Source organism: Anoplophora glabripennis, unplaced genomic scaffold (genome assembly GCF_000390285.2).
Source record: "Anoplophora glabripennis isolate ALB-LARVAE unplaced genomic scaffold, Agla_2.0 scaffold110, whole genome shotgun sequence".
NCBI classification, from domain to species: Eukaryota; Metazoa; Arthropoda; class Insecta; order Coleoptera; family Cerambycidae; genus Anoplophora; species Anoplophora glabripennis.
Genome location: NW_019416295.1, coordinates 308526 through 336300, shown reverse-complemented (window position 1 = coordinate 336300; position 27775 = coordinate 308526). Strand labels below are relative to the sequence as shown.

At 31.5% G+C, this 27775-nt stretch overlaps 1 protein-coding gene across 1 annotated transcript in view; it reads right to left on the bottom strand.

Annotated features, from left to right (window-relative positions):
• The window catches only part of LOC108903702 (major royal jelly protein 1-like), a 40221-nt gene extending 17208 nt beyond the window's left edge, over nucleotides 1–23013 (bottom strand). Inside the window, exon 1 of the mRNA XM_018705967.1 lies at nucleotides 22261–23013. Coding sequence (XP_018561483.1) covers nucleotides 22261–22870 — 610 coding nt within the window. The 5' untranslated portion in view covers nucleotides 22871–23013. The remainder of the gene's footprint in view (nucleotides 1–22260) is intronic.
• Nucleotides 23014–27775: the final 4762 nt, after the last annotated feature.

Below are 27775 nucleotides of genomic sequence, written 5' to 3'. Positions count from 1 at the left end.
CAATAATAATGCGCAAGTTTTGAAAACTGATATTTGCGCGTTCGATCTTTCTTTTACAGTTAACAAATTAGTGAAAAATGACTTTAGGTAAATAATCTACTAGATAAATACTAAATAATCCGAGTCTAGATTTTCGTGGACAATAGAAAAAGTGAAAAGACCTGTAAATTTGCTTTATCTTCATTTATTTCGAGTTACTTTTTTGATATTATCATTCTACATATCGTTCCTCGTCATAAAGTGCAATTTTTTCAAGTTTTCAGGTTTTATTCGACTGGAGTATATATCCAACAGTAAACCCAATTTTAGTTGTCTATGAGTATACAGGGTGTTCCACTTAAGAGGGATTCTTCTGTAACTGTGCAACTGTAAAATTAAAAAAAAATGGTTTTAATAAAAGTTGCCTGGAATCGTGTGGGTCATGTAAAGAAAATATTTTTAGCTTTACAGGGTGTTCCATTTCGGCTGGGCGCTACACAACTTTGTTATTTTAAATGAAACACCCTGTATATTATTGATTTTTTTAATTATTTGGTTAATATTAGGTAGAGTTTATTAAAAGTAATGTAATTATGAGTAGCCTCATCGGAGAACATGACCCGTTTCAAAAAATCATCATCTTGATTAAACATCTCAAATGCCCACTGACAAAACTCCAGTCTTCGCTGAAAGTCTATTTTTAGCATAGGCTTAACTTTTAGTAACTCTTGGTGAAATTGGATGCGATAAGAATGTGTTGTGTTGTGGTCTTGTAAAATCCTATACAGGTTCGGAAAGTCCCCATGGAACATCGTGAGAGCGATAAAGTAAGTCATAGAAATCCGTGCGATAGACAAGGATGGTTACATTGAAGACGTTTCATAATCTGAATAGTCACTCCCACTTCTAACCCGAAACGGGCGGCGGCTATTCAGATTCTGAAACGTCTTCACTATAGCCATCCTTGTCTATCGCACGGATTTCTTTACTTTACTTTGTCGCTCTCATGTAAAGGCAGATGGACCATGTGGATTTTCCAGCCCTGTATATATCGACGTTGTACTAATACAATTGCAAGGCCTTCTTGATGCTGTTACATAGCTACTTTTTCGGACCTGATTTTTCTGGAAAACTGTTAGAGATAAGTATGGACAACCTTATATCAGTTGAAAGGGCATTCAATTTTGCATTCACCAATGACAGTTAATATGGGTCATTCCATTTGAAAAAGGTCTCAGTATTTCCGAGTCTGAATAACGTGCCTACACGTTTTGCTCACAGATAACAAGATAGAGTAATTTATGCCAAAAGGAACTGTGAAAACTGCAGGTTTCTAACTCTTATGGTTTAGATGTTATCTAGCCTCATTTAAAGAGTGATTTTTTTCAAAAACAACTGATTAGAACGGTAAGTTTTAAACACTGTACATGTTGTTTAAACTCTATCAAGGAATTTAAAAACGCAATAATATACAGGGTGTTCCATTTAAATGACAACGTTATGTAGCGCACACGCGAAATGGAACAGCCTGTAAAGCTAAAAATATTTTCTTTACATGGCCCACATGATTCCAGACAACTTTTATTGAAACCTTTTTTTTATATTTTGTAGTTACAGAGTTACATAAGAATCTCCGTTGATAGATATAACTAGATCCAGAGTACCTATAAAGATAATGATGTATGTGGATGCTTCCATATGCGACAAATAATTGCAATGTAAGCTTAATAACTTATTCCGTAGCCGTTACATAAAATTAATGGTTTTTCTATTGCTCCGTTGGCAGCGTCCAAAGAGAGCGTATTGGGTTCTTTCTATATTATTCTTATCCACTTTAAACTGTATATGTCAATATCTTAGTACGTACATGGGATTATAATAAATAATGAAAAAAGAAAACACAGGAAATATAACTTTATTTGTTACACGTTTCTCGAAATCAAGACCAAATATTATGCAACTATATACGTCTTATTTTTTCAAAGAAGATACTTCAATGTCATAACAAAAAACTGGTATCTAAAGAATATACATATAATTATTTGTTACACAGTTCTCCGAGCCGTTGCTATATTAATAAATTTTTATTCTACTGCTTTTATATTGTTGATGTAAATATATCATCATGGCATCAGTAATTTCAGCACATCGGACACGGTAATAATTCTTCATAGTCATATGGTAGTTTAGAAGAACTAATTACATTTCAATTGTGTGGCTAGGCGAGTACGATCACCTAGCAGGGCCTCATTTGAGTTTGGTCAGGATTATTAAAAAAGAGGAAGGTTTATCAACCTAACAACTCGTTTATAATCTTTGTGGAAACCGGATTTCGATGTTTGATTTATTTTATTTTTTTAATTTTTATTATCTGTATATTATACTAATTTACTAGTTGCTGTTATGATGTCATTAATTACACAAGATCTGACAGTACTGCTAACTCATAATAATTTTGTACCAAATTTTGTGGAATTGTCTTCAGAATTACCGTCTGCCTATTCCTGAAATCACTTAATATCACCAAATTATATAATTTCTGTTGTTTTCTTTTTCATTGAATGATCTTGTTTGCTAGCTAAAAAGTCTTTATAGGTTAGATCACTGCGATACAAGGTTCAGTTATTAACAAAAATTTCAGTGATTTTCATTTAAGCTTTTCATACAGCTTTTTAAATACCCTTTCAAAAACTGAAGGTTCAAATAGTAATTTTAGAGGTACAGAAAAACATACTTGGAAATGTTTTTGCCAACAACTCATGGATCTGTAAGCAAAATACTGCTATGTCCCAAAAATAAGGTGAATTACTTCGCGGGTACTATGAAAGCATAAAATTATTTTTTTATAGGTTGGTAGTACTGTCCTTGATATCTATGCAGAGTTTCACGTCAATATATTCAATTGCTGCGTATTTTTGTAAACATACGAAGTGAGTTTATCGATTTTCACTATGTCTGATTTTGTTGAGCAAACAGTTTGCATTAAATTTTGTTTGCCGAATGAATATTTTGCAGCAGAAACGTTGAGGATGTTACAGAAGGCCTTTAATGATGAGCTAATATCGAAAAAAAAATGTTTACAAGTGGCACAAAGACTTTAAAGAAGGCAGAGAAAGCGTTAAGGACGAACAACATCTCGAACGACCATCAACGTCAACTGATGAAGATCACGTTAATCAAATCAAAGATCTTGTGCTCGAAAGCTATCGAATAACAATAAGTGACCTTGTTGATACTGTAGGCATTTCAAAAAGTTCGGTAAATACCATTTTAAAAGATTTGTTGTGTCTTAGACGTGTCAAATCTCGTTTGATTTAAAAAACGCTCAACTTTTTGGAGAATCAGCGTCGCGTTGACATATCTGAAACAATGATTTCTGGCTACCAAGACGTCATGAAAGGCATCATTACTGGAGACGAGAGTAGGATCTACGCTTCCAACCTGGAAGCAGCCGATCAATCGAGTGAATATCGTGCAAAAGGTGAACCAAGACCGAAAAAAAAACGCCAAAGTCACTCAAAATCCAAGGTCATATTTCTTTGATTATGGTAACGTAGTGCACAATGAATTTCTTCCAACCGGCCAAACTGTTAACAGAGAGTATTATTTGAGTGTTATGCGTCGTTTGCGTGATGCTATTCGCTGCAAAAGGAATTACGGACAGACAACTTTTGGTTTTTGTATCATGATAATGCACCGGCTCACACAGCATTGATAATTCGAGACCATTTCGCCAAAAATTCAACTCATATCGTTCCGCAACCACCGTATTCATCTGATTTAGCACCGAGTGACTTCTGGCATTCCCTAAACTCAAAGCACCACTACGTGGATACCGTTTCGACTCCATCGAAGAAATAAAACCGAATCGACGAAAGCATTAAAGTCCATACAGGAAAAGGACTTTTCAGACTGTTTCGAGAGTTGGAAAAAACAATGGCATCAGTGTGGGGATAACGTTGTATCGGGTGGGGATTACGTTGAAGGCGGCGAAATTGATTTGAAAGCATAAAGACTTTTTATTTTTTAAACTGGTATGGCATCCTAGAACATAGATCTACAGAAAACCAACCCGCAAATATCTCAATTCTAAATCAAGACAGAAACAAGCTATCGGAAACATTTTAGTACATCGAGCACGCATCATTTTCGAGCTAGAACATTTAGAAGACGAATTATAACATCTATGACCTGCTCTTATTGTTAGAGGAAAAAGATATTGAACGAGCCATCAGGAGGATACCTCAGAACAAAGAAAAGAAGCAACGTCTTGTATCCAAGGAAGTACTGAGAAGATAGGCCATATCGAAAGGAAACAACACCTCGAGGAAGATAGAGACAGCCTTTCCTAAGAAGAGCTGCAAGAACGGTATTTCGTGAACATGCGGAAAGGAGTACATATATTAAACAAATGGGAATATACCTTAGCACGTGGTTAAATCAGCACAATTGTTAATCGAAGAATAACAATGTAGAAAAATCAATAGTTGCGGAACACAGTGCAAGACTCAGGTCAAGCGATATATAATTCTGATCAGAGAGAGAGATACAGGAACCAAATCCAGAACAATTGAGACAATGTTTTAATTGAGGCGAAAGGTTAGAAGTACCTGGAATTAGGAAACGATTTATCCACAAAGATGAAAGATGGAAATGCCACAGGCTGGTGACTAGAAACCAAGAACCGGAACGCCATAAACCAACGAACTCAGGAAATAATAAAACAGATGGCATAAGCTCGTTTGAGAGTTTCTTCTGAAAAAGAGAGCGATAGAGAGTCTCTTTGAAAATCAAGAAGTTTAAACCACGACTTCAGCTGTTTGGTTAATCAGTAAAAAATACTTTAATGAAATACATTCCTTATTTACTGAATCTAATTTCTAGTGTTTTTCTGTTGACGAAGATAAAAAAACTGACAAGAGAAAAAGGCAATTTAGTATTATGGAAGTAATATACCAATTTCACTAAACTTGTTAAAGGAGTATCAGGTATTATCACATTTTCATAGCTGCCGAAGGGGAGTACACTGAAGGCGGTTACAATAATATTTAGCCAATACAAAAAATTTTATTAATAAAATATTAGACACCGAGTTTGTTTGAAACTGTAGTAGTTTACATTATATAGTTTTTAGTTTGAAGTTTAAGGTTATTCTATCTATCGTACTCTCTAAATATCTGTTCACGTCAACAAATGATATAACTAATTATCTGTTACAATATTCAGCACAAATGTAGACTGTACGTGTCCACGAAACGCATGAAGAGATCATTACAAAACACGAAAACAAAAATGAGAACTGGCTGACAACCCGTGCGTATAACTTACAGATTCCATGGTCTGCGGACTAACGGGCTAATATAAGTAGTTTTGTGGTAGTGCAGTGGCCTAATTTTTTTAATGCTAAAAGCAATCAGGACAGCTTAGAAAAAGTCAGCGATGTAGGTATTTATTTAACTATACTGTAGAATAATTTTACTCAAATTTCACTCAATTTTACTCAATAATGTATCAATTTCTGTCCACGCCTGATCTGAGTGATATTTTCACTCTATTAGTATGAGTACAACTGAGTGAAACTATTTCATCAGAAATGAGTGAGTTTTACTCAAGTCCGAGATACTGCTAACTATTAATTGAGCTACTTTTGACTCTTCTGAGTATATAAAACCAATTTAGATTTGACTCCAAAAAAATACAAAAAAATTGGTAATAGATGCGGCATGAGAAATGGAGTCAATATTTAAAAAAAAAATTGTAAAATCCTTATAGTTTCTGAGAAAAAATTATTGAAGTTATAGCACATTCAACCACTACATAGCTGGACAACTGTAGTCTCTAGCGTCATTCACAATACGCGTGGAGAGTCACGTGGCTTCAGCGACTCCGAATATTGAAATCCTATTTTGCAATCGTCGTTGCGATAGTGTTACCTGTTATATGTGGTGTTTACAATAGTTTTTTAGTAGTTAGTGTCAAAAATGGTTTGCGTGTATAGCAATTCGGAGTTAATGGACATCGTTTTAATTTATTGTGAAGCAAGACAACATTTGTATTATGGTGAAGCATTTGTGTTATGGTGAAGCAAGACAACATTTGTGTTAGTTCGTAGAAACCCAAATGTGTTTACACATTGGTGGATAAAATTTTGAACAATTGTTGTAACATCGGGTATGTTAAATGATTTTATTATTTAAAAACATAAATTAATTTTATTAATTAATAAAGACAAAAGCTATTGAATTTACCGATATAAAATAGGTGCTATAAAATTCTATTTATTTCTTTCTTTGTGAAAGTTTTTGTTCATTTTTATAACACCGACCGCCATGCCGGTCGCATTGTGCAAGGTCAGGTTTTACAGTGAACCAGTTTCCAGTGCCGTGCAGAAGTGTATTTTTAAATCATTTTCGAACTGCCCTTTTTGATTTTTTCTTTACAAAATTGTATTTGTAAGGGTCCCTTGTACATCCAGAATTTTTTTTTTGGATAAGTTCTGAATCACCCTGTATAGTTAACGTATGAGTTATATTGATATATTTGGAAATATTATTAACTATTTTGCGCAACATCTTACGTATAAGCAAAAAAATGTACAATACAGTTTAGGACTGCCATGTGAAAATCTATGCCTATCGAAATGTCAAAGAACGATTGTTTTCAAATTCGTGACATTTACCTTACAGATTTATGATACATAATTGGTATTATTAATACTGTAGATAGGACGTTGACGTAAGTCAGTTGTTATTAATGTCACCGACACTGTTTATAAACTGTAAATAATTATTGGGTTGTGCTTACTTGAAGTCATTAGAGACTTATGTTTACTGAATCTACATGGTGATTTTTTTAGTTCAGAGATGTAATTAAAAATAATTTGGTGAAGACACATTACAGTACATAGTCATAACACAGGATGTGTCCAATAGAAAAAGCCAAAACTGTTTCAATTGCGCGCTACAAGTTTAAATTGTTTAAGTTTAAATGTATACAAAATATTTTTGTCTAATAACTGCGAAACAATGAGGTACAGATAATAGTAAGACCCTATTATATTAGCTCACAAAATTTTAGGACATAATTTACCATTAACATAACCTTTACAAAAAATATATACAGGGTGCCCAGAATAACGTGTACAATGGAAGAACACAAAATAGGCAGATCTAGGCTATATCCGAAATCGCTTCTTTTCGCCATTAGATGGTCTCAAAGATTGTGAATTTTTTTTTGAATTTTGTAAATGACTCGAATACGTATTAATCGATTTCGATTATTTTTTGGGTGTGGATTTTTGCTTTCAATCGACACATTTTGGTGTGATACAGAGTGTTTTTTAAAACTTACAACTCCTACAAAATTGATGTAAGTATGACGATTGTGAGGGTGTTACTATTTCTTCTATTATAAATATGTGTATTTGCTTTAAATTTAGAATATAGTTCTCTTCTTAAATTATTTATTGTATATTATATGGCTTCGAAAATGTAACATGTATTACTCAAAATATATGTTTGTTACTCTATTTTATTTATTTTTTTATATTTTTATTTTTATTATTATATTTATTTATTTATCATTTCCCTAACTACTACACAATGTCATGCGCTGTCCTGATCCATATTGCCACTACAATAACCTTTCAATTTAAAAAAAACATTTTATTTTATATTTTAAGAGCGTGTACTTATAGTTCACAAAATTTTATTACCTACTAAATCATACTAGCAATTCTACATAGCAGTTGCCAGTGTCGTAGATAAGGGGGTCAACCCCTTTCTCGAAATGTAATAAGTATCTATGCTTATGACTTTTTAAAATATTTATGCATACTTAAAGTAACATTTATGAAAAAAAATCCTTTGTTTTTTTACATAAATTTGGAAGTAAATTGCATAATAGTAATTAATTAAACTTTCCGATTATTTTATAACTATAGTTTGTTAATATAAAAAAATAATAAGAAACAAGCATAAATTAAACATAGAAAATATGTAAACATACCTATTTAATAATATTGGAACTCGAATAAAAAAAAAATACAAAACTGCGAGAGACATGTTTAAGGGGGACACAAAATTAGAAATGCCTAATAAATAAATAATAATAAATATAGTTTTTTTAAGAAAAAGAATACCATTAAGTTTGCTCTGATGGCGTATACTTCAAAACCTATGTTAATCCTCATAGTTTTCTGTCATTTTTTTTATTTATTCGTGCTACAATAACGTTCATATTTTTTATGTTTATTTGTTACTATTTTTGTTTATCAATTTCGTTCAGATTTAGTTTTTTTGAGTGTCAATATTTTATAAATAATTCTTTTCAAAAACTGCACAGTCCTTGAGCGAGAAAGTTGAATATAAAGTTATTATGTAATTTACGCAATATGGAAATTTGTTAAAAGTATTTGTTTCTTAATTGTCTCGCTTTAAGGCTGATAGAACAAGTAAATTCGTCCAGGAACTGACAAAGCGTAATGCTAAACTACAACAGTCTCCTAAAATTTTTAACATTGAAAGATCACGGAGAACATATAAACATCAGAAAATGTATTTGTCCTGTTTTGTCCAGCAAATTTGTATAGATACCCAATAACTGTGATTAATACATGTATTAATAGTTTCTTAAAAGCGAGGTGTGATTATGTTTATAGTACCGTATGAGATTTTCTGTATGTTCAACAGATGTGCAAAATTCAGAAAACGAAGGAGATAAAAATATTTCTTTTTCCTTATTTTGAATGTATTATCAGTTGTCTTATACCCTGAAGAAAACTTATATAACAGTGAAGAGATATTATTTCTAATTTGCTTAGATTTGCTAAAATACTGGACAAAAAATTGCGCATATAGGCGCCCCCCTTAATCAACTACACAAGATTATTATAAAAAATCAAGTGTGGGAGTTACGTCTTGCGAAAGGAGCAGACCTTTCCATACCTAGTTTTATAGTTTTGTTCTATTAAGTTAAATTTTATGAAGCTGTCTTTAAGCGTTCATATTTCGAAAACGGTGGGGACCAAGGTTTAAACAAAGTTTTTTGCTTTTTTTACCTTAAAGTATGTGCACTTTCTCCTGATATGCGGCGTATAAGTAATACATTTTTGTACAATTATACAATTATACAATTTACTAAAGAAATTACATTTCAAGATTCTGTACTATACAAAGAGTGTAAAGCAAGGATCTAAATTGTAAATATTGTATTCATAGGCTATTGACTATGTCAAAAAAAGAGGGTACAAAGGAACTACAACGTAACAGAAATTTTATTGTTTGATATGTTCAATTGACCCTAAAAAATGATAAAACCGCGGAGTGCTACCTTTTAAAGGTGTGCGTTTTTGAGAACGAAGTAAAAAGGTGTAGTCCATTGAAATGTTACATTTTTTTGGGCTTAGCGTACAAAAGTCAGAGCACGCAATTTTATTTTTTGGATGTCAAGAGGGGGTTAGTGTAAAGTTAAATCCATGTTTGTGGGGTCGCAACCCTTGAGCGTCGGCCGCCATCTTGTAAAAAGGGCTGCGATTGGTTTTTATACTACTACTCACTATATCGGACAAACTATTCGTCGCACAGAAAATTTGTAAAGACATTTCTTGTTGCAAATTAAATTCTCTACAAATTTAGTTCCGTAACTTTTAGTCGTAGAACCAAAAATAGCAAAATTATTAACGAAAACTGATAAAAATTTGGGAAAAAATTTTCTTTTGGTCGTTATAACTTTTTTTCTGGTCATTTTACAAAAATATTACATCAGAGCATTTTGATAGAGGGGTTTTCAAGGAACAATTTCCATTACAAACTTTTTTCAAATTTTATTTATTAATTCGGGTTTTACAGCGATGCGAAACTTACTGGAGAATAGTTCCAGTACTAGTAAGTATACATTAATATGAATGATTAGGCATAATTTTCTCTCATCTTTCCATTATTTTTATAAGAAACATTTTAATGATTTATATTGCAATATTAATTAGTTATTGACTCTTTTCCCCACCCCCTACGGGGTAGAGTCTGGTGGCGCGTTTTTTTTACGTCGTATCCCTAGTATGTATTTCCCAATCTACTGTGTCCTCAGTCTCTTTGATGTGCCAGGCTGCGACTCAGGATCTGGTGGAGCTTCCGATATTGAATTGTCGAGGAAGGATGGAGAATGAAGTGGCGTCATTGTTGGCAGTTCATCTTCAAAATCATTTTCCTCGATCAATTTTGATATCTCCATTATGTTGCTGCATGTCTCCCCAGAACAATTCAGGCACACTGCAGAACATTTGAGGCCTGCCTTCCGACATCCACACATTGCTCCACAGTTTCCTTTGCATCGGCAGAATATCAACTTTAGAAGCTCAGGGGGTGCTGGAGGTTTTGAACTTTGAATAGGCATCAATATTTGTCCATACTTTTTCCAGCCCCAGTCTTGAGGGTCGTTGTAATTCCCGAGCCACGACTGGACCTGATGATAGACTCGGAGGCTGTGCAAGCGGGCTGTGTCTTGTGTTGGAGGAAGTGAAGACAAATTAAATGTATTCTTTGTCACTGACTTGGCGAATCGTTTATATCTAAGACTGTCCAGAGAATCATCATCTTTATTGCCACCATATAAAGAGATGAAAAAACGTTCGCCAACGGCAGTGAGCAAAGTAGGGTCGACTCTCTCATTGAGGAATAACGCTGTTCCACTAGCTAACTCAGGACGTGTCTCCAGTGTTGCGAGAAATTTCATTTTACCGATGTTGTAAGCTGCTGAAGTTGTGTCACATCCTGAGAAGGCATGGAGAAACAACAGATTATCCGCAATGACTTCTCCGTACATAAAACTTGACGGACAATATAATTGTTCGGCTGTACGTCCTTTCGATGGTTTAAAAAAATATATATTTGAATGTGTTCTTCCAAATGCCGTGAGCAAGACAAGAATGTCGATATCTACTAAGCTGGGAACATCAGCTATGCGATTAGCAATGCCCGTTGCAACATCGTCGGTACGTTTGTTTATGAGGTCCATAATACTTTTTTTATTACCGTCATTACGTACATTACAAACCCGCCGTTGTCGTCTTTGCTGCCGCTTACTCTGATCCTGAAACGCTTCCGCGCAAATGAAGCAATTGTTCACAAAATCAAAGCTTGTCTCTGGATCTTCTGAAACTGAAGGTGATAAACTGCTGCTGCTGAAACGATGAACGACATTATCCGTTCGACTGTCGCTATAATAATGGTAACATGGTATATGTACAGTGACTTCCGAAACATTTCGTAAAAATTGTTCATTATCCTCATCATTTTTTGTTATTGCTCGATCAAGTAAGGTTTTCACTCCTTTCGCCTTCACAGTTCTGATTTTACTTTCCCATAAAGGTTTTTTACAAATAAAACAATCACTCATGATGGAATAACACTATATGAACGCTTAAAAAAGTCAAAATGCTTATCACAAAATTCAAAATAGCTCTCACAAAACTCAAAATCTTGTCCACAAAATTCAAAATACTGTCCACAAAACTGAAAATACTTTTCACAATTAAATATGTCACGCACGCACGTGGTAGCACAACTGGAAGAAAACTTTGAAGGACGCCTCCTATGCCTAATCATTCATATTAATGTATACTTACTAGTACTGGAGAATAGTGTAAGTTTCGCATAGCTGTAGAATCCTAATAAATAAATAAAATTTGAAAAAAGTTTGTAATGGAAATTATTCCTTGAAAACCCCTCTATCAAAATGCTTTCATGTATTTTTTTTTGTAAACTGACCAGAAAAAAAGTTATAACGACCAAAACAAAATTTCTTCCCAAATTTTTATCTATTTTCGTTAATGACTTTGTTATTTTTGGTTCTACGACTAAAAGTTACGGAACTAATGTAGAGAATTTAATTCGCAACAAGAAATGTATTTGCAAATTTCTGTGCGAGGAATAGTTTGCCCGATATAGTAAGTAGTAGTATAAAAACCATTCGCAGCCCTTTTTACAAGATGGCTTCCGACGCTCAAGGGTTGCGACCCCACAAACATGGATGGAACTTTACACTAACCCTCTCTTGACATCCAAAAAATAAAATTGCGTGCTCTGACTTTTGCAACCCCAAATGTAACTTTTCAATGGACTAGTGGTATTTTCAGTTTTTTGAGTTTTACTCGAAAACTAAACATTTTTCATTATAGTTGTCAACAGAAAAGTTGTAGCAAATTGAATTTCTCATCGAAATGAGACCTTCTGAAATATAAAAAAAATATTTTTAACAAAAATATGCTCAAAAAACGAATAAAAAAACCGAAAAAATCACCTAGAACTTTCACATTCACAAAAATAAATTTATTCAACAAATAATACCGAAAGTGATAAAAATTTTATAAAAATAAGAAAAAGTATCGTTGGTTAAATTGACATATCTCGGTTGATTTTAATTGTACAAACTTCTACCAGGCACCATTTTAAAGGTCTTGAACCAGCTTTCATTTGAATATGGCATTACATATACCTAAATTAACTCAGAAAAAAGTTATAAGACGAAAATCGTCAAAAAAGGGCAAAACTTGGCAAGAAATCCAAAAGTAGCCAACTTTGATCCAATGTATCTCGGTTTCTATTAGTCGTAGGTACTTATACTATATTATAGGTAAACGCTTATTTTAAAGGAAAAAACATTAACTTTTTTTTCTGTGAAGTAATGCTTATACCTAACTCCTCTCAGAAAAAAAGTTGTGGGCCCAAAACCAAAAAAAAACGCATTTTTTCGGGTTTTTTACTCGTTTTTTGGACATATTTTTGTTAAAAATATATATTTTTTGACTTAGAAGGTCTCATTTCGATGGTAAATTCAATTTGCTACAAGCTTTTCTGTTGACAACTGTAGTGAAAAAATGCATAGTTCCGAGTAAAACTCTAAAAAACTGAAAATACCACCTTTTTATTTCATTCTCAAAAACGCACCCTTTAAAAGGTAGCACACCGCGGTTTTATCATTGTTTAGGGTCAATTGAAGATATCAAACAATAAAATTTCTGTTACCTTGTAGTTCCTATCTAAAGTACATAGTCCTAGCCTATCATATGTATACCAAAACCCTAATCAATGGATTAGTATTTAAACTCTGTAGATAAATAGTTTTTAATAATGAATGAAACACAAATACATATATTCTTCCATGTCCCATATTCTGCAAGTAAGCCATAACTCTTATTTTATACAACTTTTATCATCTGTTTTGACATAAATTCTTTTATTTATTGCAGCTCGACAACATATTTTTTTTAATGTTGCAACAGTAAATTTCTTAATGTTAACAAAATTGATTCTATAAACTTGCTACTCGAAAATCATTTCTTATAAAAACAATTATATAACACATTTTTGTTTTTATACTCATCCATTGTTGCCCAATCCGGTTATTATATTTACGTCACGATCGCGATCGCTTTGAGACAATATCAATTCACTTAAGAAAAAATGACCAGCATATTTTATAGGCATATTTTGTACATCTAAAGTGTTGAATAATCTCGTCCTTGATGACGAGAGTGAAACGTAGTGCTTGTTGACGAGTTTTCTATAGTGATACGCACGTTACTTCAAAGAACTGTAGTGTGGTAGTAGTAGAATAGTGGCCATAAAAAATAATAAGTGGCTGATGTGTACAAGGAGATTAGAGGAATTTTTTAATTAAACGTGTTTGATGATTCCAAAGGAATAAGGACGCGTGATCGTTAAGCCAGTAAAAAAAACTTCTTGTAGAACTATAATACTGCTTTTATCATTAGGTATATAGCACTCAAAGCAAAATTGATTAATATTAAAGCCATTAAACTTACTTGTAAAATTGTAAGTGGAAAAAAGTGTTTAAACACAATAGTACTCCAAAAATTAAGAAGAGTTCATAGAAACATTTGTTCAGAAACGCTCCTTATTGAGATACAGGGTGTTAAAAGATTTAGTAAAAAATCTAGATTTGTTTATGTCCTTCCAAAGAATTAACCAAATTAATTAAAATTTGTTACAGGTATTACGTAATACCTAAGTCTGCAGAATTTGAATGTGGTGATGATGAACGAAATAATTCCGACGTAAAAATTTTGGACTATCATTTAAGGCGAAAATTTAGAACAAAATATTTTTTGAGCAATAGCATTTTCTGCAGTGCAAGTCAAATTAAAAAGATACCTACTCTCTTTTTTCAACAGGACTCATCGTTGCCGAGAAATTGCAAATTGTATTTTTAAAACCATTTTTGACGGTATGCATATGACAACATACATTTCTAGTAGTTCACTTTTGCATGTTTTGTTCACTGGGGTGCAAAGAAAAGTTATAAATTCGTTTCAGTCTCAAAAATTAAAAAAAAAATACATGACAAATATAATTGAAACAACATTTTTATTTCATGAAAAATATATTATTACGGAAGGTGTCCTCTTTGCATGCAATGCATCAAATAAAAAAAGTCTAGCATATTCAAGTCTGGAGATCTAGGCGTCCATTGGACATGTCCACTATCTCCAATTCACCTTCATTGCCAAGTTTATAGGTACTCCCGAGTCGATAATGAAAAATGAGCACCGTATTGCCTTAACCAGAAACCACGCACCATTTAACACTAGTTGCAAGGTGTTCTCCAACTTCCTCCAAAATTTGCTGTTCTGCCTTCGGCTTGTAAACAGATCCAGGTCTTCCAAAGTCGCTGGCGTTTTTGCGAAATTTTCCACCGTGAAACCTCCAATGAAGACTGATGAATGTCGGAGAAAAAGGAATTTAATGATTAAGATAAACTTCGGCCCACAGACGACAAGTGTCAATTTCATTACCACTGGCACGTCCGTACATGAATTACATGTCTGTCATTTCTGCATTGGTGTACAGTGGCATTATTTATATAATATTAAATAATTTATTAAGCAAAAATGTCAAATTTGGTGTTGTTATGAATATCATCAAATTATGTGCTAGCATACCATAAAGAAGGGTTTTACAATCACATTTTACAATTTTCTCGAAAACGGAGTCTTTTATAGAAAGAAAATAATAGTACCTTTTTAATTTACTCTGCTCTTTCAGAAAATGTTGGAATTTCTGTCCAAGTTTCATTGGCTTAGGTCCACTATTCAAAAAGAGATGACAATAGCCCAGAATTTTCGCCCCCTCGATTTATCTCATCTGGCATCGTCATATTTAAATCATTTAAACTAATTAACTGGATCCAGTACCAAACAGTACTCTTTGCTTTTAACATCCTGTATAAATTTATATAATAATATTTTTATTTATCTAATTGTGTATTAGAAGAATATTAAAGCAACCATAAAATATAACATATTATAAAAGTTTCATGATTGGTGGTATATGAACAGGATCCAAACATCGTTAATAAATTGAATAATACTCATAGTTATTTCTGTTTTATTATAACTATACAGGTTGTTACAAATTCGCTTCTCACTACAGGGATCTCGGAACGGTAAGAGCTACGAAGTAGCTTAAATGGGGGCAAAGTTGCGTAATCAGGGCACCAACAGCCTCTAAAAAATCAAGGTTAACATGATTAGTTTTCGAAATATTTGAAAAAAAAACGAAATTTTGGAAATCCGTTTTTGTTAAATAATAGCATAATGTTGCTCCTCTGATTACGCAACTTTGCCCCCATTTAAGCTACTTCGTACCTCTTACCGTTTCCGAGATCCCTGTAGTGAGAAGCGAATTTGTAACAGCCTGTACACGTATTAATCACATTTTTCCAAGTAGTATTTTGCCAATATGCAAATAAAAATATTAAACAAAATGATTTTATTTAAGTCAATGCATTAACTAATTTAAAAGTTAGTAAAGGTAGTAAAAATAATAGATATAGTTTTAAACATAACTGTTCTATCTTCCAAATTAATTGTAAAATCACAATGTTTATACAGTCCGTACGATATTTGTTCCAAGAAAAGAATAAGAATAAGTTCTGTTATCGAAATTATTGTGACGATTTAACGCAGCAAGGGCGTGCCTTTTTTCCGCCAATGACTTTCTATCTTAGGTGTCGAATGCGGTTAATTTCAAGAAAGTGATGCAGGGGTCTTCTTGGAATTCTATCTCAACAAATATCGCACGGACTCTAACGTCAAATACATTGAATCATCTAATTTTGAATAAGAAATAAAAGAGAAATAAGCAGAAGATACCAGTCATTTCAAAATTGAAAGAAATGTGCATATGGTATTTCATCATCTTCATCTTCATCTAGTGGTTGGTCCTTGAAAAGTCCCATAGCACTGCGGCCTAATTAGGCCTATTGTGCGTCCCAATACCAGTCCTATTCGGCAAGTAGATTTGTCCTTTTTACAAAGTCCAAAGCTTCCTTGCTGACACTTCTCTCAATTCCTTGGGTTCCAAATAGGGTCTCCCAAGGAGCGCCATTCTGTTACGTGCAAATCCCGGGCATTCGCCCAGGATATGCAGAGAAGTTTCATCCGCCGATTCACATCCTCGGCAGACCGGACTGTCTACAAGCTTTAGCTTTAGCATATGGTATTTAAAAATGTCAGTTTTTTTCTCTTATTGATCGAATTATATAATAAGCAGTTGCATAAATACCATATCTAGAGTAAAGTGATATTAAAGCATTTTTGTTTTCATGTTTTTATTAGAAATCCTGCTACGTAAAATTTTATGATTCAACTGACATTTGTCACATTTTAATTAGCTACACTGTTTTAGTAGAATTATCAAGAAAGCTATTACGTTACATTAAAGTAAAATATTTTGATATTTTTCAAGGTCAACAACATAACAAAAAAAACTGGGTTTTTACACTGCACCATTATGTAAATATTACGAATTAATTGAGTTGTTCAGAATTCTGAAGAAAGACTATTTATTTGTTGTTTTGTTCTATTCGTTTTTCTGTACGAGTATTTTAATTTTCTTTTTGCGAAAATATTTCAGTACAACAATTACCTTTTGACCTTCTATTAATTAGATAGACCAACTTACTGTATGTCGATGGCAGTCATGATTTTAATAATCTTACGTAATATAGTTATACAAATATAGATGTTACATCTACAGTTACATACTACCGCTAAGCATGATCTTAATAAGTTTGTTCTGTCGATTTCATCACATATTGTGTAATATTCACATTTTAAGTAAATACCTGCATGTGAAAGTATTCGAAAATGTTTAGCCTTATTTAAATAAGGATCACCTGTGGCGGGTTCTTAATAGTCGTTTTCGAATTTTAAATTCGATAAATTAGTTTTTTTTTTAATAAAAAACATACATATCATATTTAATTTTAAAGGGCGATGAACATTATTTTTTAATGTATTTAATTTATATATCACTGGAATTTCGATATAAACAAAAATTAAATTGATTTAGAATCTTAGTAATATTTATGTATACCTACTTGATATTTTAAAAATAAATATCTTATAGGTTTCTATGATTAATTATGTTTACTAAAGAATAATGAGCATGAATAGAGGACGTTTCGTTTCCAAGGTACAGGGTGTTGAAGTTAAAAAACTTAGTTGTAGTTGAAGTATATACGAGGTCTGTTCAGAAAATAACCGACTTTATTTTTTTAAACTTTATTATTAATTTTCTTTCTGTTGTTCGGTTATCAAACGAGGGATAAATTTTGCTACAACTCGATGCATGTTCAATTTTCCATCCAATTGAGATGCTAACCCCTTCCGCAATTTCTCTGACAGTCAATCGGCGATTTCCACGCACTAGATCTTTGACTTTCTGAATGTGGGAGCCATCAATTAAAGTCGAATGCCTTCCTGGTTAAGGATCATCTTCAACTGACTGACGACGACCACTTTTAAATTGTGAAAACTATCCGTAACATTGCGCACAACCCAAATCATCGTCTCCATGAGCTTGTTGCAAAAGTTAAAACGTTTCCGTGAATGTTTTCACCAGTTTTGCAAAGCAAAATTTTACGTTGCACCTTTGTTCCAGAAAATCGCATTTCAAAAATCGTCACTAACACTTAAACAAGTTGCACTCAATTAACAATATGCACTGAATGGTGGTTAGGGCCTACCAACATAAGTCGTTCCTGTGCGCAAATACGGCCTGCTTGATAATAATAATATGCCGCCTCCTCTCCCGCACAAGTCTCCGACTTCTGGGCTAATTCTCGTGGTTAGAATGAGGAGTAGAGATATTATTGTTATTATTGTTATCCACGGATGTTTTACTATAAAAAATGTTCTTTCATTTCAAACCGACAAAATGCACTATTTTAAACAAAAACACTAACTTATGATTTTTATGTTCAGAGAAAATATATTACATAAATGTTAGATACGAAACTTATAGTTATCATCTAGATGTACCATATGCTGATATTCTTACAGGGTGTTTTTAAAAAAGAGTGATAAAGAAAACATATGATTTTTTAAATTGAATACCCCGTATATTATTTCATATTTCATTAGAATGTTGTATGTAATAGTACAGTCATATAACATTTGATGTATTATATATATATAAAAAAACTATAAAATTAAATTGCTGTACTAATTTAGGTAAAAATTTTTAGTTAGTACGTAATAAATTGTTTAAAATAAAAATGAATTGCATAAAAATGTGTTTAAAATTCAAACTTATAAATCAAGGTTGGAAATAGATATAGAATCAGTTTTTTTTTGAAAATGGTGGATCTTATAATTAAGAAACAAGATAATATTTTTTGCATTAAAATGTTTGCAAATTTTAAATTTAGCAATTTTTTTCTAGTAATTTTAACAGAATCTTTACCTGATAATAGTAGTCTTCAATATTACTCATCATGTAAAATTAGAAAATAATTAATTGTTCTCTAACTGTCCAAGCTATGATCACAACTAAGTTTATTTCATTTGCAATATCATTATCTAATAATAGCTCTTTTATTCAGACAAGTACAGTATAATACAATATAAATTAGTTAGCTTATATGACACTAAGCTGATGGTAAAATATTTAAGAGAGAGACGCAGATTTATGTATGTAACTAACTATGCAAAATACGAGTATTTATGTAGACTATCAGAAAACCTGATTAAAATTTAAACAATGGAAATAGTGCTTGATATCTTTGTATTATTTTCTAGCACAAATGCATTTTATGTCTTAATAAACACATTTCGATTCCCAGATTGATTTTATATAGCTTCGAGTAGGTAATTCTCAGCAATATGGTGTACAAACTGTAAATATAAATAAGTATAGGTTGATAAAGTGTTAAGAATATTTAGGTCGTCATATATCACGCTCGATTTTACAGTTTTATATAGTAGCATTGTTTTTTAATGGAACATTGTTTCATAAAATACGATCACATTCTTTTTTAAACATGTCGTACAGTACACAAAAGAAAGTAGGTACGTGTAAGTTAAATTATATTGTTACTGTTTTTCTAAAAATACACTTTAACATCAAAAGTATCACGTCTAAACATACCTGTATACTGGTTTTTCCGGACTAATGTTTGTTAAACTATTATTTGTTTTTTAAATATTTAATACGTACAGGGATTTTCCAAAACCTTCAATATAAAAAAATAACAAATAAAATTCTGCTTTTACATGATTTCTTTATTTTCTAAAGACAGATTAATTGATGTATTACTTTTATTGTAATAAATAGGCAATGTGAAAAATAAGAAATATTTTTTAATTTCGTTTTTGGTAGACATGTTACAATGTCCTGAAATTACCGTGCAATATCTATCATCGCATTTTTCTATGTATTGTTATCAATAATAAAAACATGCAATAATGTAGGTACATACATACATACATACAATAACATAACTTGTTTGATTTTATAGTTCTTAAAAAAAAACATTAGAATTGATTATGTTTGTCTTGTATTTTATAGGAAGACGAAAAATATTTTAACTGTTAGAGTCCTGAAGACGTACTATAAACGACAAGACATCGACAAAGTATAATAATGATTTTTTTGTATACTTCCTAATTTGATCTAGATCAAAAATGAAAAAAGTAATAACCGGATGTCATCTACCAAGTACTTATATTTATGAGTATATATTTTTCTAAATATTTGTTAATATTTTATCTTATTTTCCACAAAATCTTATTCCAAATTCAAATTTTCACATACAATTTCTAAATTGCGGATATATCGTTTTTCGGAACAATACCAATTCAATAGGTTTATAATTTGTAACAAAAAATTTTGGACCAGTAATACAAACAATTTTTAAATCATAATTTTACTCACAATCCACGTAAACTAACGAAATTATACGAAGGTATACCTACCTTCGTACAGTAACATTTTATAAAATTTTTAATTTTTGGATCAAACAGTAACAAGGCTAACAAAAATGTTAGTACAAAATTTTATCAAAGCCTGACTAAGGGCGTCCTGCCTAAAGAAGTAATTAGTTTCACACCAGTACATTTAAAACCTAACAGCAATAATCAGTTTCAAATTTCATTATTTTATTTTAAGTCCCACGTGATCAGACTTCTTCTGGCGCTCACAATCAGTAAATTTGATTTTCTTAAGTTGGTGTGTCAGAAATTATCAAGGAAAAATTATTAACTAGGATCTTAGATGAAATGTCAATCCAGATATAAAAAAATTAATAAATCACTGAAATAGTTTGTATTTTATTAACATTGTTTTCATTATCTCTGAATGAAAGTGGATTACAAAAGAGCCTATATTTTTTAAAGGATAACCTTCCTCAATAAAAAAATACTTTTTCAATATAAAAATTCAAAATATCTTAGAGTATGATTTTTGCAAGTAAAAATGTTTTTTTTTCTATTGAAAAAAAGTAGCACATTTGACAGATTAAAGTTCAATGTTTGTAAATAAATCAAATATGTACCCCACTGAACTCATTTTCTGTCTGTTGGGAATTTTGTGTTAATCATTGACTCCCTTGTAAGTTTGTTTGCCTAACAGTCGCTATCACGTGGGACTCGAACATTTATGAAGGCACTGTATAAACTTTCCCTCTTATTTTTAGTATGCACTGATAAAATAGTGAAAGATAATTTTGGGACCCTTTGTATGTGACAGAAACTCTTCAAAAAAAATTTTTTATGGCTAATGTTGAGTATTTTTAATTTAATTTTCTTAAGAATGTATTTGAACAGAACAAAACCTGTTACTCAATTTTGGTGAGCTTTTTTTAAGGGGTGGGTGTAATTTAATGTAACAAAATTTAAAATTTTTTCGAAAGGTAAGTAAATTTAACCAAATATCAACTTGTTAAAAATAAATTACTTTTTAATCATAGTTATTTTCCGTTGACATCTATGATGAAAAAAATGGACACCCTATACGTATTAACTGTTGGAAAGGATTGATTGTTTATATGTTTCTTAATTGATATATTATTGAGTTCTAAAGATAAAATCAACTAACATATTTCTAATAATTTTTTAATTAATTATTTTGTAGAGGACGGTTTATATACCTATTGGTACTTGAAGAAGCATTTTAAACACTTGAACGAGATAGAATTTTCTAGTAAGAATGACACTCTGGAAATGGAAATTGAAAAATTAAAAATAAATAAATACATGGACACATCGTATACAGTGCTATTTTTTGAAACCTGATATAGGGCCAACTTTGCTATTTGAAGTGATAGATTAGTACTTCCAAATGCAAAGTTGTAAGAAATAACTTGATTACAAAAATTTACAAAATATTCTTTCCGGTGTTGCCAGATTTCTGCAGTAGCTACTAAAACTATACTTTTTTAAATGGCAACACCGTATTTTTCTAACATAATTTGACAAATCTTCAAATTCTAAATAAAAAATGTTATGTCACATTTCCTTATTTTTCCATGGCCATCTAACTGTTGATTTTTCTGATACCAAATCTTATTTGTTGTTTTCTTTTATTTATTTTCTTTACCAAATAACAAAGGACTTTTCGTTACTTAGGTATGTGGCATTTAGAGAAATAAATTTAAGTATATCAATGATACCAAAAATTAGGCGTTTGCAGACTTATTTTTTTCATATTTTGAGTTAGAGAATCAACTGTAGAATATTTCAACACTGTATATTAATGGTACATTTTAAACAAAGGCTGACAGTGTCGTAGAAATCAGCATTCTTCAAGGAAAACCAGTTAAATGATGGAAATTAAAATATCTGATAAATAATTAACGGAAATACTTAAATATATTAGTTTGTTATGTCAAACGTAATCACTATAGCTAAATTAAAATGCCTATCATTAAATGTTAATAGACTGATCTGTTAGTTTTAATTTTATCACATTTATAAAATACCTGGATCTTTCCTGCCGTTATCGGTGATATAGGCGTATCCACCATCAGTATTATCAACCACGATGTCGTAGAGAAAACTCGAGTTCTGACTCGCTACATTTTCCGGGAAAGTGTACGCGGTAGTGGTCATATTTCTCTTGATATCATAGATAACCAACTTCGGAGGACATCTGTAGGTATCCACAGGACTAAGTGTTTCCGTCTTGCCCCCGTCTATAATCCACATTTGTCCTTTGGGATCAACTTCGACATTTTGCACGTTCTGCAGAGCGTTACAGTCGTCCAAACTGTTCATTTCCCATGTGGGGAAAGGCTCCAAGAGAGGAGAAGTGTCCTTGGTGATCCCCGCTGCTATCCTGGCGAGCGTGGCGGGAACGCCGCTCTTCATCCTGGGTAGGGTGACGTAGAAGTAGTCCTCGAAGTGGGTAATGCCCGATATAATATTGTTTTCGGGGATGTACAGTCTTTGGGAGACCGCCGTTTGGTAAGCCTCCGCACTGGGCCATGTGAAATTCAAGTAGCTCCATTCCCGGGAAACTTTGAATTTGCCCGCGCTTGTTACGGATAAGGCGCAAGCTGTGAAAACTAGAATAGTGTTCCTTAGCCACATTTTTAAGAGCGCACTGTATGTGTACACTACGCGGTTTGCGGGTTGACTGAAGAAACGTTTTGCGTTGCGAGTTGTTTTATAACATCGGTGGATTTACTAACCATGCTAATGGATGATTCTATATAAACAGGTTGAAAACATGACGTCGATCACAAGACTGAATTTGCAATAAAGAGTGCGGTGGGAATATATTACGGCGGCGGTAATTATTTTTTATAAATTATTTATTTTTATGAGCGATTTTCTAAGGAGTTTGCGTCAGTTTTGTAATGTGCAGTATTTTATATTTTATAGGGATAACTACATACGCAGTCGAGATCTGTACTAAGATCGAATAATTAATGATTTTGCCGATAGGTGATACATTGTATTAATGTTTATGGAATATTTTTTAAATATTGCTGTCCATGAACATGGAAATACCTAATATTAGACATTGGTGGAAAAAGTTGTTAATCATCCTTTCGAAATATGAAAATAAAATGAAATAGTTTCAGTTTATCCTCTGTATCTGAATATTTTGTCACACTTGGAAATAAAATTAATAAAAAAATGTACGTGCCTAAAGGATCAGTCAAAAGTTATTCTTATGAAAATAGCAATACAAACTGCACAAAAGTTATCATTAAACTTGCGAATATTAGAAGAAAAGGATTCACTAAAATATTATAAGGTTATATAATTAAAAGGTGATAGATGTGTTTCAACTGTGTCAAACATTAAAAATCAAATGATGCCTTTAACCATGGAAACAGGCAAAAAACAAGCAAAATTAAACAATCAATCATATTTAAAAACCAAAAAATAGTGATGTTATTTTATATTCGTCTACTTATAAATATCAATCACATATATTTTTGGTTAGATAAAACTATTTTCAAAAAAATAACCCTTGGCTGATCCTTTTGGCGTGAGAGTTTTTCCGTTACTTCCTTATTTTTTTTTCAATACCCAATAAATAAAAGAAAACATAAAAATTCATCAGCTGATGAAGGAAATGTTACAGTATTTTGGACAAAACCACCCTTGATATAAAAAGAACTTTAATTAACGAAGCAAATTATACAAAAACTCTATGAAAATCCAACCAAATTAACAAAAAAAAAAAAATTTGTAGGACATTATCTTTATACAAACAAGAATAATTAGTTAACATTGAACATCCTGATTCATATCTTAAAAATAGTAAACATCTAAGTATTGGGAAAACTTTCTTTAAGTAATTTTAGTACTAGTTTAATAATTATACTTAATTATGCATAAGTTCATCATTGCTACCATTTTTTTTGGTTATTGTTAAAAAATTTGAAAGAAATATGTATACCTACCTAATTATTTTACTAAACAATACCGTATTGAATTATCCCGTATTTGTTGTTTGCAGATACTGAAAGAAGAAGTAAGTAATAACTGAATAAGTATTATGTGATACCTTTATCGATGCAGGTTAGCATACAAAAATAAACTGCAAAATTTATCTAAAAGGAAGCGTCAATTTTGAGAACGAGAATAAATTCATTTTTGAAACGTAAAATAAATGACATATGCTTATAATAACGCACATATACTTTTTAATATGTTGTTTATTTTTCAGTGTGAGTTTGAAGATGGAAGGAATTGAATTTCTATGTATACTCACTAAGAGGTTTCTCTTCACAGCTATCGTTAAGATCTCTGTTATATTTAGAGTAAAGTGAAACATTACTTGCACTACTTGCAAAATTTGAGATAGATACCTTCTTACTTCTTACATATATGGGTAACTTTTAATTTACTTCTTCTTTATTAGTTGTACAAGTATATGATTCCTTTATGTATTTATTTCAAAGTATTGTTTAAATTAGGCTTTTGATGATAATATATTTTATCTCTTTGTGGTGTCGAGATATTTCAGAAAAATTAAAAGGAATTAATTTAGAGACAGATATTATTCAGAAGTCTAACTACATATGTACCTACAATATTCTTATTTTTCAGTCAATACCTATATTTTCTTTTGCTATTGTTAATGGCAGACATATTGGAGCCTTTCACTGTTCTTCAAAGACTTTTAAAATATTATTTTTTACAATTTTTTTTGTTGTGTTGGGGGAGATCAAGAAAATGTTTTTTTTTATAAAAAAATAGCAGGTTCAAAAATTGCAGTTTAACCTACCTATATTTGACAGTTTACAGAATTGTTAGAATCTAAGTCTTTGTTATTCAGAAACAAATAGATAATCTAATCTAAGATAGACTAATATCAAGAGCAAGAGCAATCAATTTTATTTAGAAAAGTTCTTATGTATTCTATTAAAAATGTGTATTAGTACATACATACTAATGTTGTATTATGATTCTAAACTTAAATAAACTTAAGTAAAATTATGAATAAATAAATCAATTTTCGATTTTCAATCGAAAATATTATTATGGCCATTTCTGTTATGAATTTAAAAATAAAACTAGGAATACCTACTGTTACCATTCATAGTTTGTATGACCTCTAAAACCACTTGGAATTTCCATTGTTTTTGTCTGATTCAAGATATACAAAAAATTATTATTCACAACTTCACCACACACACAATAAAAACCACAAACACATTGCAACTGGGAAGAGTCTCCGGGCAAATAGGACGGCTTTAATGAGTTTTAAATTTTTATAGTCAAATTAGTATTTTCAGAAGAAATAATAGGGTTAGGAATGATGATCTAAAATTGTTCCACTTTTACAATGGGTGGATTAACTCTCTTTCAAAAAAATAAGTCACTGGGATGTGATTATACAGGGTGTCTCACGAGGTATCGCCACTATCGAAATCTCGGAAAGTGCTGATCCGATAAATCTGAAAATTTGGCAACCTAGCAAAGGTAGTAGGGCTAACACATCTAAAATATTTAGAATTTTATGGCACTTCCGGTTATAGAGAATGTCGACATTAGCTTTCTTATTTTAAATGGGACACCCTATATATTATTGCATTTTCAGATTCTACCTGTAATTTAGGGTCACTATTAAATATTCCATATACCTAAGAGTTATTGATTTTGAGATATTAATTTTTAAAGAAAAATTGAGATGTAAAGGTTCGTGGAGATGCTCGTAACTCTTTTCAGGAGCGTGATATCAAGCTAACATTTGGTACCTGTAAAGTTAACACTAAATTATGGTATACCAACAAATTAAAACATTTAATACTCCGTGCTTCATTTTTGCTGTTTCATTTTGATAACTTCAAATAGCTAACTTTGTTAACATAAATGGAACACCCTCTGTCGTATGCAGATTGAAATTTCCTTTCAAGCCATATAAGCATTGTTAGGGTTGCCTTTACTATTTTTAGAGATATTTGCAATTTTCTATTTTTTGGACAGTTTTTCTCGTAGCAGACCTGTTGTCAAATTGGCCATGACCAACTCCAAAAACAATTAAAATAACGTGACATTTATCAAGTTAGTTGTCAAATTATTGTTGTGTCTGTAACAGTTTTTGCCGAAAATTTAAATACAAATGCCTAAGGATCATTTAAATTATACTAATGAGAATTATTTTAATTTGTTTACGATCGCTAGGCATTTTTATTTAAATTTTCAGCAAAAACTATTAGGGACATGACAATAATTTGACAACTAACTTGACAAATGTCATGTTATTTCAATTGTCTTTGGAGTATTTCTGGTCATGGCCAATTTGACAACAGGTCTGATACGAGAAAAACTGACAAAAATACAAATATAAAAGATACAAAGATACAAAAAAATAAAAAATTGTAAATATCTCTGAAAGTAGTAACGGCAACCCTAACAATGCTTATATGGCTTACAAGGATATTTCAATTTGCATACGACAGAGTAAAAAAATATAGGGTGTTCAAGTAAGTTAACAAAGTTATAGCTGTTTGAAGTTATCAAAATGTAACAGCAAAAATGAAACATCTAGTATTAAATGTCCTTTACAGATACCAAAAATCCGCTTGATATCATTTTCCTGAAAAGAATTACTAGCATCTCCGCGGATCCTTGCATCCGTCAAATTTTAATTTAATTAAAAATTAATATCTCAAAATCTATAACTCCTAGGTATAGGGAAAATTTAATAAAGTGACCCTCAAATTTCAAGTAGAATCCGACAATTCAGTAATAGTGTCCCATTTAAAATAAGAAAGTTAATGGCGACTTCCTGTATAAGCTGAAGTGCCATAAAGTTCTAAATATTTTAGCTGTGTTGGCTCTAATGCCTTTGCTAGGTTGCAAATTTTCAGATTTATTGGATCGGTACTTTCCGATATTTCGATAGTGGCGAATCCTGATAAGACACCCTTTATATATAGTACTGCACGCTATCTTCTGTATATTCAACAGGCATGTAATGTTCAGGAAAGGTATTGATGAATATAAGAGGTAGAAAAATGCTTTTTTCCCTTATTCTGAATGTATTGTCAACTTGTAGACAGTTTTATATCCTGGAGAAAACTGGTGTAACTGGTACAGTGAAGAGATATTATTTCTAACTTCATATAGATTCACTGAAAATTTCGCATAAAAACGCCCCCGTTAAGTACATTTCCTGTAAACTCATTTAATCGTGGTGGGATGAAAATTATTTTTTTTGATAAAAGTTCTAGAGAAACAATTTAATAAGATACAAAGTATTGCAATTTTTTAATTTTTATTGCCTTTTTATATTTCTCTCCTGATTTGTATTCATCTCTACACCACCCATCAGCTTACAGATTTCGGAGCATTCTTTTAAGTTATAAAATGATGTATCAAACAAACAAAACAAAACAAACCTTGAAAATATGATATCTGAAGAGTTTACTTATTTAAATCTTTATTTTTTTTTAGCGGAAGCACAATTACCTGCTCCAATTTCTTTTATAATACCTATTTTATCTGACTTATTGAATAGGTATGTGTTTT